The sequence below is a fragment of the Trichophyton rubrum genome, assembly GCF_000151425.1.
Source record: "Trichophyton rubrum CBS 118892 genomic scaffold supercont2.4, whole genome shotgun sequence".
Classification (NCBI taxonomy): Eukaryota; Fungi; Ascomycota; class Eurotiomycetes; order Onygenales; family Arthrodermataceae; genus Trichophyton; species Trichophyton rubrum.
Genome location: NW_003456425.1, coordinates 705450 through 718020, shown reverse-complemented (window position 1 = coordinate 718020; position 12571 = coordinate 705450). Strand labels below are relative to the sequence as shown.

The following is a 12571-nucleotide window of genomic DNA, read 5'->3' as shown; positions in this document are numbered from 1 at the left end:
AATTTGGCGTAGGAATTGAGAACGTCGAAGATGCCTTTAGAGGGATCGAAGCGGGCTACTTGGACGATATATTCATCTATATTTATTCATCGGTTAGAAGAATATATAAGTCTCCAAGGGGATGATGTGCCTACCCTTTGGATAGTCAATGGTGGTCATGCCTATCTCCCTGCATTTACCATTGAACACACGACCGTAATATCCCACGTCCCAATCATCCATGGACTTATTCAAACCATCAAGCCTAGGCACATTAGTATGCATTGCAACACAATGCAAAACACCCACAAATAAAACTCACCAATCAGTAGCTGCAGGAAGATATCCCACAGACTCCTTGGGAACCGTACTAGGCACAAACGCCTCAACGGGATGGCTGATAAACAAATCAGCCTGACGGATACTTTCCCAGAAATACTGCCAGCACTCTTCTTGCGGCGAGCCCGGCTGATCAATCAGATCGCTTCGGATCTGTATATGACTCCTGTAAATAACGGGCCTGTTGGGAGTCGCCTTTTTAATCAGGGGTATCAGGCCCGGCATCTGCGGGTCATCGATGATAATTATATCCGCTCCTCCCTTCTCAGGCGGTTCAAGGGGCCCTCCCTTACCGAACCAGTATCGATTTGCATTCGCGAGGATCCAGTCCGTTAGATCTCGTTTATGCTGGTTCGTTAGTCGTTGGTCAGGCGCAGCCACGCCCTGGAGAATGTTATGATTGTTCTTGGTGATGCGGAATACACCTGGTCGTGGCCGTGGCACGAACCTAGTCAACCGAGTTAGAATAAGTAACGGAACGTAGCAAAGGTCTTTTGACTTACCACTTGATGTTCGTTCCAAGGGCATGCGAGAACCTGACGAGAGCATGCCTCATCAATGCCACGCCTCCCCCTTGCGGCGTACTGCTGAAGAACGCAATCTTGACATTCCGCTCTTTCATATCAGCGGCATATTTCATCACCGCTCTCCACGTACGTTCGTCAACCGTCTTCTCATAATCGGACAACGAAGTAAGTACCGCCGTCGAGCCGGCGTCTACATCAACCAGTCCCCTGAACCCAACCTGCAATAACGGCGCCTGGTTAGGCCCAAAGTACCTATTTCGCCATCCATTAGCATCCAGTCAAACAAGGACTCTGCAAGAATGACATACGTAATGCACTTCCTCGCAATGGACTCGGCTCGCTCATCCAGCGTCTTTGTCTGCCACAGTTCCATATTAACCCATTCTAATCGCTGCGGACCGTGCGGATCAAGTACGAACGGAACGATGTCTAGCTCCGCCCACATCCGCGAGCACAAGGCCGGACACTTCTCAACCAAAAGCGAGGGCAGAGCTATGCCGAAGAACTTCTCCAGATGATCCTTCTCGTACGTGCGCAGCTGGTCGATGATGAACTGCGTAATCACCTCCCCGACCTCGCTGGGCTCATACTGCTCAATGGAGAAGTGGTGTTCGCAGAAATCAAGGAAGTAGACTGTATCACGGATCGCAAGCGCGATGCCAATCTGCTTGTCGTCGTTCTCAAAGGAGAACGAAATGCCGCCGTATATTGTCTGGAGACGTTAGCGGGATAGAATACGTAAGAGGTTTTGGTGGGCGTACCTCCGACGGCGGCCCAAGCCATGACTTCTTCCTGATGTTTTCTAGAAGATGGTATTTCTGGTATACTGATGTGCGGCGCTGGAAGAGTCTGTTCTGCGAGGTAGCGGCATCGACTACCTCTGCTAGATGGGGGGTGAAGTGATGCGCCGGGGGCGCCGGATGGTGCGCTAACATGGTCAATCGTCAACCTACTATCAACGTATCACTCAGATAACAGGTAATGATGGCTACGTGTGTATAGGTATGAATGGCCTCATGACCGAGGGTATAAATAAATAGACGGGAAGTAGGGGAAGTCGGAGCTGTTGCGTCACTTCTTCCAAGCTTAGCCTAGCTACTGGTCAGGTCAGGTCACCGGGCATGCTCCATGGCCCAATGAAGATTAGAGACATTAGTAAGAGCTCGATGTACATGGTACATATCAACATGGAGATATCCTGGGGAGTAGAGGAGGTATATGGCGATGGTTGATGGTGGTTTCGACATTATCCTGGCGGTTCAGGCATAGCAGCATCATAACGACCAGGTCGACCATCTATCTCTACGACAGATCGAGAACCCGCGATGAAACACCTTGCATCGAAGTATATAATACGACAGGTAGCTACTTCAACACCGCTCGAGCTAAGATAGATAGGCCCATCCAGCTCGTCTATCTGCGTGGCGAGAAGTCGAAGCCGAAGCTGAAGTTGTTTCTTTGACGTCCAAGTAAAGTTCGGGGGTCAAATAGTACGATTACCTAATCACACACACGTAGAACAGCCGCAAGAGAGAGATAATAAGAGAAAAATGAATACAGTCTAAGAATTAAACCACGCAGGGCATATCTAATAGCTACAAATTAGGATAATTAAACACTCCAAGGCCCATTTATCAGCCAGAAAGAAAAAAGGTAAAAGAAAAAAAGTAAAAGAAACATAAAAGGCAACCCAAACCCAGGCATAATACAAGGTATGCATGCATGTATGGTATCCAGTAGAAACTTGCCTGTTGCTTTTTATGCACGGATCAAACTACATCACTTCAAAAAGACTTGCTTGGTTGGTATTGGCAAAGGAGGACCAGATTATTTGAATTTTTTCTTTATTTCCGCTCTAAACTGTTTGTTTGTTTGTTAGGCCGGGCCCGGATCCTGCTAGAGTGCGTATATGGGTTCACCAAGCTAGGGTCGTTTGCCGTGCCATGCCAGGGGGTAAATCTGGCTAGCTGTGTCTGTCTATATGAAGGACAAGCAATGGGGGGTAAGGGGGTGTGTGCGTGAAATTGGTAGTAGTAACAAAGAACAAGAAAAAGATGCGCGCAGGGGGTGTTGTTTGAGCTTTAAACAAGGCAAGAAAAGAGGGAATACAGCCTCCGAATTAAGATAGCGCGTTTTGGGGAATAGGGGTTATGTTCATTTATGCGCTCTTCTCGTGCTGGGTAGAGACACGTTGGAGGGAGACAACTAGAGGAAGACATTAGTAGCTGAATGGATGTATATAGTATGTTGGGAGGAGGTAGGGGCTTACCGAAATCTTCGAGAGATCGCTGCTTTTGGCTCTTCTTGGGGCTCTTGCCGTGCATCATGTTGTCGAAGCCGGTGGAGCCCTGTAGGAGGTAGTAGATACCGCCGAGAACACAGAAGACACCGAAGGAGAAAACCCAGATACGCACGACGGCGACGATGGAGGTCTGACCGCCAACGAACCAGCCGAAGATGGTGAAGAGGGTGGCGATGATGTCGACTACGAGAATAGCACCAGACAATTGCCAGGATGGGATGGAGGACCAGAAAGGACCGTTGGCACGGGTGATGAAGATAAGCCAGTTCTCGGTGAGGGAGATCTCGAGGAAGAGGACAGGGTCGATCTGACCGAAGTTCTGGACGATACCACCGTCCTTGCCGCCGACGAGCAGAGTGGTGAGGGTGATCCAGGTTCCAATGGCGAGGATGACGCCGAGGAGGACGGACATACCCCAGAGCTTGGGCAGGTTCCACTTGACGGGGGTCTTGGAGAAGGGAGCGTTGTCGTAGGCGATGGCCAAGGTAGCGATATCAGCGAAGATAGCGATGAAGACGACAAGCTGGAGGTTGAGAGAGGTGTTGAGGATGGCAATCCAGAGACCCAAGAAGATCTCGAGATGGAGAGACAAGGCGATACGGTAGACGACGTAGGCGTACATACGGTGGAAGATCTGACGGGAGGTCTTGAGAGCGTCAATGATGGCGGAGAGACCGGGGGCAAGGAAGACGATATCGGCGGCAGATCGGGCGGCGTCAGAAGCACCCTCGACGGCAATACCGGTGTCGGCCTTCTTGAGGGAGGGAGCGTCGTTGACACCGTCACCAGTCATGGCAACGAGGTAGCCACGCTGCTGCAGGATCTCGACGACGTTGTACTTGTGCTGAGGGAAGACTTCGGCGAAACCATCGGCAGCCTCGACGAAATCGTAGATGTCAGATCCGGGCATGGTACCGCCACCACCGAGACCGAGACGTTCAGCGTTGTAGATGTTGGTTCCGAGACCGAGCTGGCGGGAAGTTTCACGAGCAATACCGACGGCGTCACCAGTCAACATCTTGATGGAGAGACCGAGGGTCTTGGCTTCGTTGACGGTCTTTGCGGTGTCGTGGCGTGGAGGATCGGAGCAAGGCATGATTCCGAGGATCTCCCAGGAACCTTCACCGCGCTTGCGAGCAACACCGAGAGAACGGAAACCACGGGTAGCGAATTCGGCGACCTTGTTCTTGTAGGCGGCGTCAATGTCCTCTGGGATGGGGTGGTCTTCCTCGACGGTCTTGAGAACGAAGAGAGGAGCACCCTTGACACAGATGATGCGCTCACCCTGGGGGCTCTCGACGACGGCAGAGACCTTCTTGGAGACGGGGTCGAAGGGGTGGAACTGGAGGACCTTGTACTGGGTGAGGACGGACTTGGCACGAGGGTAGTAGCGAAGAGACTTGAGGAAGGCCTTGTCAATGGCATCGATACCCTTCTTCTTGCGGGAGGCAGCGAGACAGGCAGTGAGCATGAGGTCCTCGGGGTCGACACCAGAGACGCAGTAGGGCTCAGCGAGAGAGAGCTTGTTCTTGGTCAGGGTTCCGGTCTTGTCAGAGCAGAGAATCTCGACACCAGCGAGGGACTCGATGGCAGAGAGCTTCTGGACGATAGCCTTCTTCTTGGCGAGGTAAGCAGCGCCGACAGCCATGGTGGTGGTGACGACAGCGGGCAGACCGACGGGGACACCGATAATGGTGATGGCCAGGGTGAACTCGAGGATGGTGACGATGCCGTTGGAGCGGTAGAAGGAGGCAACCCAGGCAACGAGCAGGGTGAAGATGACGAGAATGAGTAGGACAGTTCCAATTCCGTTAAGGACCTCAGTGAAGTGACCGCTTCCGGCGGAGGCAGCGTTGACGAGGGCGGCGGCACGACCAACGAAGGTGTTGTCACCGGTAGAGGTGACGACCATGAAGGCCTCACCACGCTTGATGGAGGAGGAAGCGTAGCAGTGGTCTCCCTTGTGCTTGTCGACAGCGAGAGACTCTCCGGTGATGGCAGACTGGTCGACCTGGAGGAAAGCATCTTCGGTCACAACACGGCCATCAGCAGGAATGATAGTTCCCTAAACCATTAGCATTGATCTTCTACAATAAAAAAAAGTAAAGCATGCTGTCAAAGCAAAGATATACGAAGTACTCACTTCTTCGACCTGGAGGATGTCACCGGGAACGACTTCAGGAGCCTCGACCTCAACAAGACGGCCGTTACGGAGAACGACAGCCTTGAGGGCGAGGGTCTTTTTCAATTCATCGACAATGGAACCGGCCTGGAACTCCTGGATGAAACCAACACAGGCGTTGAGCAAGAGAAGGGCGCAAATGACACCAAAGTCGACCCAGTCTCTCAAACCGGCAGCCAGAATAGCGGCGGCCTATATAACTCTTGTCAATACCAATCAATTGAAATCCTATGAAGAGAAGCCTTACCTCCATGACGAACTGGATGGGTCCGACAAAGTAGGAGAAGAACTTGAGGATGAGGTTCTCCTTCTCCTCCTTCATCTGGTTGAGACCGTACTTCTTGCGGCGGGTGGTGACCTCGGCGTCGGTCAGACCGGTGCGGGTGTCGGTCTGCAGCAGCTCGTCCGGCACGGGACGCTCGCCACCGGGCTGGTCCTCGTCCTCCTCGTCGATCTCGTCGATGTGGCCGTCCTGAGACTCGAGGTCGGCAATGAGCTGATCCATGTCCTCGTCCTCCTCGTCTTCCTCGGGCATGGCGCCCTTCTTCTCGTCGAACGCGGCCGAGGTCTGCTGCTGGTGCTGGTGCTGCTGGACCTCATCCTTGTGCCCGCCGCCGAACTGGCCGCTGGGAACAGCAGTGCCGAGATGGTTTGGCGGGACAGGCTGGCCCTGCCCCTGGGCTGCGTGGTCGGCCATTGCGACGACTTTTTGTGTTCTTTCAGTTCTTTTTGAAGTGTAGTTTCTTCGTGGGGGTCGTAGGTCGTAGGTCGTTAGCTGGTCGTAAGCTGGGAGCTGGTCGGCGATCCTACGTGCTCATCGAACAAGACGCAGTCGCAGTCGCAGTGACTGGCTGGAATTGCAGAGAGGAAGAAGAAAGGGAGGAGAGGGCGAGAAGAAGAGAGAAGAAGGGGAGACGCAAGGGGGCGAAGAGAGGATGGCGGGTTAAGAAGAAGTAAGAAGAAGCAGAGAAGGGAGGAGGAGAGGAAGAAGAGGGAGGCAGGGAAAAGAGCGAGGGCGAGCAAGATATAAGAAGAAAGCCGAGCAGCGCCAGCAGGAGAAATGAAAAGTGGGTGCGACCTGCCTGCTGCCCCGGTAAGGTATGGTAAGACGCCTGCAAAGAAGGACTCTAATGGGAGCGTAACTTTGGTAAGGAGGCGTCAGGATACAGGCGACCCAAGGGAGCTCCAAGGCGTATCCGCGGTAAAACTCGATCGGGACTAGCGCTGAAAAAAATAAAAAGAAGAAGAAAAGAAAAGAAAAGAAAAAAAAAAAGGAAGAAAAGACCCACTTGTTTTTTGGAGGCTTTTCCTCTTTCGGCGATGCTGGTGGTGTCACGTCTTGTCACGTCTTGTCACTTTTGGTATTTACGATCACGATACCAGCAAGACAGCAGAGCAGGAGTAAGAGAAGCAGCGGTGATAGTAGAAGCAGGTAGCAGTGGGAGTAGAGTAGAGTAAGTGGAAGAGTAGAGGAGCCGGCTAGGACGGCGGCAGGGCAGAGCAGCAGGACAGCCAGAGGAAGCCAGAGGAGCGAGAGGACGTCAGCCAGAGAAGCCTTGGGCGGAAGTCTTCTCCTCGCTCGACGGACGGCTCTCACGGCCGATATCCTCTGAGAGCTGAGAGCTGCTCATCCTCTTCACCTCATCCTCTACCTACGTCACATCTACACAGGACTACTCCAGCAGTACATCCTCAGACTGCCTCTACCACTCCTCGGCCTTGAACGGGCCTGAACCGACTCCGACTGACCGACCGGCCTGCCTCCCGAGCCAATAACATCGCCCTTTTTGGCCCTCCAATACACCCTCCAATACACCCTCCCTCGCCCTCCTCCATCTCCCTCCCGCCGCCTAACAAATCTTTGTAACGCTGGCCGCTGGTCGTGGTGGAGAGAGCAGAAAATTTCGTCGAGGGCTCTAATAACTAACTCTCTCCACAATGGCCCTCCTTACCCGTTCGCTCCCACGTCTTCATCATCATCCATCATACCTCTACTCTACGACAGTCAGAAAATTTCTTACGCTCGCCTCAAAAGCTTGACGGAGTTTCCGTGGTCACGTGAAGGGACCAGGGAGGCCAAGGACAAGCGGTTTGACGAACAGAAGGCGAACGACCAAGGCGAGCCAGGACGAACAGAAGAGAAGAAGTCAAGTCCCGTATCCCCCATGGGGTTGGCAGGCAGGGCAAGGCAGCCTAAGAAAAAAGGGGAACAAGGATGTTGGTTCTCCCTCTCCGCCGTGCCGTGGTTTTACAATACTTTGTTAAGAAGTCAAGTACGATGTCCAAGTCGTTTACTGTAGTTGAGGTCGAAACACTTGGCGAGATGGGACAAGGACGGCTTCCTTTGCGCTCCCTCGATCGCATCCATGTCGTAGATCCAAGACGAACTCGTCATGATGCCAAGGGAGAGTCTGAAGGAAGCAGAGGCAGGTCTCTGGGCGTTGGTTGGCATGCTGTCTGACCTCGTCCTTATATACAAGGTGAAAGGGTGAAAAGGTGAAGAACCAAGAGCGATGTGCGATGGTAGAGCGCTGATAGTAGCACCTGAGAGACCTTGGCGGGTTAGCCATGGACGCGCAGGCTGAGGCCGGGCTCTCCTGTCGCTTCTTGTCTCTCTTGTCTCGTCTCTTGTCTGTCACTGTTTGTATGCCCTCTGCCTCTATTGTTATCTCAGCGTACGTACAAGTATCAATCATAACGAGGTAATTAACTCGGCCGTTACAGAGTCCATCTTCTGACTCTTTTCTTCTTTCTCTTTCTTCTCTTCCCGACGAGATCAATTGCTTGTTTCTTGCTTATCTCCCCCCTCCGACTCTGCCTGCCGACCTACTTCTTTGCTGCTCACCTTTCTTTTCCTCACTTTTATACCTCGTCGAAGGCAAGTCTCAAACTGACCGCATAAACCAAACCTGCAACGACTAACCAGGTACGCTTACCCAGAAGAGGCCCAGCTGACTAAGAGATGCTAACTTTTCCCTCTTGGACTGGCCGTTCAAACCAAAAAGAAAAAAAGACTTCCTTCGGCAAGTTCGGCAAACTCGTTCGACGCCTCGACTTCCCACCGTCCTTTTTTTTTTTTTTTTTTTGGTGTTTAAAACGAAAAAAAGTCCTCAATTTCGGAGCTAAAGTGGTGTGCAAAAGCAAGCAGGGCCAGAAGGGGAAATAATCCTCCACCCCACGGAGACGGAGAAGAAGGTCTTGCTTAAGGTTAGAAGGTAAGTTGGACTCCGTCGTTAGTAGTATCAGTGTTAAGGTCAGGCTGTCCCGAAAAGACAGATAGATTCTGCATGATCGGAGTTGGTTAACTAGCAGAAAAGAAGGTTAGACTGGCTCGTACTTAAAAAAAAAAAGGGCCGCGGATGTAACGCGACGGCGGGAGTTTATGACGGGAAGCCTGAAGCCTTACCAGACAGCCAGACAGACAGACCACTTTGACTACTTTCTACTCCTGTTAGCTAGCTGACTAGTTGGCTGATCGTTGCTTTTGAAGGTTATGCCGGAGTAATAAATGTAGCTGCAGGCCAGGTTAGGTGACGATTTCTCCCCCCATCAGGTGATTGTCGATGACGGCCTCTAATGCAGCGGCTCTCATTGGTCAATGGCTTGTTCTGCTTCAACAGTCAGTTATTTTCCTTACTTTTGTGCTCGACGGCCTTCAACTTACTTGCAGTCTATCTATCTATAGAGATATATGGAGTAATTCAACCTGGCCGGTATCTGGTTAAGTAATATAATGCCATGCTGTGTCCATCTCTCAGCGGGTAAACGTGGAGTGCCCCGTTAGTTATCCAGCAGGTACAAAGAGGCAAAACCGAGAAAACTCCTTCATCGATGCGGTGTAGCTGGATGCGAGAGCCACTCGGGGACTCGTTGCCGGGCCTTTCTTCTTCTCTCCTCTTCTTCCTCTGTCTATGCAGAACCGGCCGGTAGGATGACATAGCTCACACGACCGCCTGCTTAACTTAATCGAGGAGGGAGGGAAGCGGCGGCACTTAGGCATCTTCCAGTCCCCGTAGATTGGGGGGGGGGGGGGGGGGGCGTCGTTCCTTTTTCTTTTCTATCTTTCCCACCTTTTCTTTTGCCTTTCTCTCTATCTTGCTTTCCTCTTCCTTGCTTTTTTGTTATACGTAGATTACCGTTTTGCCTGTGCGTCGGGCATGAGATGGACGTGGACGTGGACGTGGACGTGGGCATGGACGGGTTTGCAAGCCATGCCCCATGCCCCATGCCCATGCCATGCTAGCGTCTATGCCGGGCGGCCACGCTGACATGTTCAACTCGAGACAGTCAGTCAGTAGTAAGTATATGGACAGGCATGGTTATATCGGTCGGTACGGGCGAAAAGTGTCACCGGACTCTCTTCTCTCTGGCTCGGCTCTGGCCCTCGTTTCTTCGTTTCTTTTCCCGTCCCTTTTTCCCTCCATATTCCTTCCTGCACCCCAGTCGAGGTTCAAAGCGTCATCTCACTCATCTTTTTACGCTTTCTTTCCGCTTTTTGCTCCCAATCCAACGGTCTCCGGCTCTGGCTCCGGCTGGCGCGGATGTCAAGCACTGTCTTTTTTTCTTTTTGGCTCCTCTGTACGTACACCTTAACACGGCGTATATCCCGCAATTGACATCCCATTCATTCAACTCGTCACCGTATAATGGATGTTATCAATTGCGTCTGCCGGCCCGCATCACGGAGAGATACGGCTTCGTCAACAGCAACAACCACAACAACAAGCAAGATAGCGATTATGCACATCAATGCTTTTGAAGACAGTAGAATCGCCAAGCCGGGTAGGCGAGCAAGACAAGACTCGTTCTCCTCAATCTCTCCCCATACTAGTTAAACCAGTACTCTGTCGTAGTATTCTTGAGAGTATCCAGCCAGCAGTTCTGACTGGACCAAGCCCTACACTAACGGCGTCGGAGTCTCGCTAGGCGACGGTTGAATGGGCCGCCCGGTTTTCCCCTTGGAGAGAAGAACGAAGCGAGCGAGCCTCTTCTTCTAAGCTCTTCTTCTTTTAGGGTCTTCCTGCCCTCGTTTTCTTCTCTGGCGTTGCTTCAAAGCTGGGACGGACGGGGGCGGGTCAGGAAGGATTTCCGCGGGCCTTTGGAAACAAGCAGCAGGCGCAAAAAATAAAATAAAAAAAATAAAAAAAAAATTCACACGAATCACGAAAATGCCGCAAAGGTCGCAAAGATGAATCAAAGTTTTCATCCACCCCCAAGCGTCGCTTTTCTCTCTCGCTCTCTCGCTTTCCTCTTGCTTGTCTCTTGTCTCGCTTTTCCCGCCCTTCTTCGCGTCTTCTAGAAAAGCTTGCCTGCGCTCTTGTGTCGTTTTATCGTTTTATTCACGCATTATTATGCAAGCTTCTCCTTCTGCTGCAGCACCTCGCTGGCATCCCGTGTATGTAAGAGCGTACGGAGACGGCCTCTCGATTCGGTGCTTTGCTAGTGCTGTGCTGCTGTAACAGTTGCAGCAACTAGCAGTACATATTGTGAGACGGTGACCTCATCGCAGCCATAAGATGTTCCTTGCTAAGTATATGGATTAGTGCTCTATCCACCGTCTCAGAGAGAGCTATTATTATTACTTCACCCTCGCTGTTTATCCCTCTCCCGTTGCCATCGTAACGGGGCCTATTAATATTCTCGGGGTGGTCCATGCCCAGGTGTCATCGATGCATGCAAATCATCAATCGAAGCAGCTAGCGAGTCTGGTATGCCTTGGGGGAAAGGCCATGCCGGTCAATCAGAGCAGAGAGCTTCCTCCGCTTCGTCTGTCTACCCTTGACGCTCCTTGCAGCTGTCTTTTCTTTTTCTCTTTTTTTTTTTTCTTTTCTTTTCTTTTAAATCCCTTAGGTCCCTCTCTGGGGAGAACAGGCGCCATTTCCGACAGAAGTACGATGGAGGAGGCCCCAGGCGTATCTTGGGGCGTAATCCCCATGAATATGACGAGAGCAATAATCGTCCTGTAAAGTAATCTTCAAGCGATGGCGGTACCATACAGGGGATGTCCTTCACTCTGTATGTAACAATGCCTCGTATCGCTCTCCCGCTGAGGATAATTACCTCATCTCTCTTTCTCTTTCTCGCTCGAGCTCCCCCCAAGAGTTGATTTGATGTGCGGTATGCACCCGTATCGAATACCATACACACCCCGTATGGTACGTACGTATGGCCGTATGTAAAGTAAGCTGCTGTATGTAACCTGCAGGACGGGACTAGCTCGCGGTAGTCAAGGAAGAGCAGGACAAAAGGACAGGGGGGCGAAAGAGATGAAGGATAGCTTCCCCCAAGCTCCCACAAAGCAAGTCATGATGACACCTCGCTCGCCCAGCACCGCACCACCACCACCAAGCAAGCACAGCCGCTCAAGCTGGACCAAGCCCGCCCTCCAGCCATTGCCCATTGCCCTTCGACCCCTTTATCCGCCCGATTGACCTGCCAATGCCTCTCTCCCTTCCCCCCCCTTTTTATTCTCAATTAAATATTTCGCAGATCGTGCTCGGCGCGGGCATTGGCGACCAGGCGGCGGCGGGAGGGACGAGGGAAAGGAAGGGCGAGCAGGAAAAACGAATAAGTCGACTATGAAGGGGAGAGAGGAAGTTTGCCCCAAGCTGTTCGCTCCCTCGTCATGCTGCAGATGTCGACGTGGGTTGGTCGGTGGAGTCCCATGGGTAGTTAGGAAATGAATTTTGAAACTGCGACCATTGCCTTTTCTCGGGCTGCGATTGGTCCACTTGCGCTGGGCTGCATATTGCTTTGCCAGGGGTCAGGAAAGGGACGAGCAGATGCGTGTTTGGCGGCGGCGTCGGTGATGATTCTGGTGATACTTGGGTCTGGGGCCCTTCTTGGGGGGGCGGGCTTGGTAGGAGTTGCTCCGGCGAGTCAAGTGTTATCTCTTTCCCTCCCCCCCATTTATATATCCATTGATTATATCATAGTGTATCCGTACCTAGGTAGCTCGTGGATGGGCATGCTGGGCTCCGAGATACTCTAAGTAAGCTACCTAAGTTTGTTAGTTACGTCCGAGATCAGCAAAACAATAACATATGAATATAAACAAAACAAGCTACGCGAGCCTTTTGCTTCTTTTTCGTCTTCGTCTTCATCTTCAGCTTCAATTTCAACTTTGATGGACGACCTCGCATCGAGAGGGTAGGATGAAGAAGCAAAAAAGGGTAACAAAAAAGAAATGAACCAAGCATGCGCTCGGGTGATAGGGGGGGGGGGGGGGGGGGGGGGGGGGGT

The 12571-nt window shown here is 51.9% G+C and overlaps 3 protein-coding genes across 4 annotated transcripts; all 3 read right to left on the bottom strand.

Moving 5' to 3' along the window:
- Positions 1–297: 297 nt before the first annotated feature.
- Positions 298–867, bottom strand: TERG_04131 (uncharacterized protein; the record flags this gene model as incomplete). The annotated part of the gene is made up of 1 exon (XM_047748207.1): positions 298–867. The coding sequence occupies one exon, from the start codon at positions 865–867 to the stop codon at positions 298–300; it is 570 nt and encodes a 189-aa protein (XP_047604184.1).
- Positions 868–1617: 750 nt separating this feature from the next.
- Positions 1618–6327, bottom strand: TERG_04130 (plasma membrane ATPase). 2 transcript variants are annotated; one of them, XM_003235031.2, is made up of 4 exons: positions 5577–6327; positions 5291–5521; positions 3115–5212; positions 1618–3050 (listed from the first exon to the last, which is right to left on the bottom strand). In XM_003235031.2, exons 1-4 carry the CDS (start codon positions 6024–6026, stop codon positions 3004–3006), a joined length of 2826 nt encoding a protein of 941 aa, XP_003235079.1. In that variant the 5' UTR covers positions 6027–6327; the 3' UTR covers positions 1618–3003. The 2 variants fall into 2 exon arrangements, with proteins under 2 accessions (XP_003235079.1, XP_047604183.1); XM_047748206.1 differs by having other exon boundaries at positions 2558–5212.
- Positions 6328–10496: 4169 nt separating this feature from the next.
- On the bottom strand, positions 10497–11651 carry TERG_12103 (uncharacterized protein). The gene has a single exon (XM_047751112.1). The coding sequence runs from the start codon at positions 11468–11470 to the stop codon at positions 11102–11104; it is 369 nt and encodes a 122-aa protein (XP_047606186.1). The 5' UTR covers positions 11471–11651; the 3' UTR covers positions 10497–11101.
- Between the last annotated feature and the right edge of the window lie 920 nt (positions 11652–12571).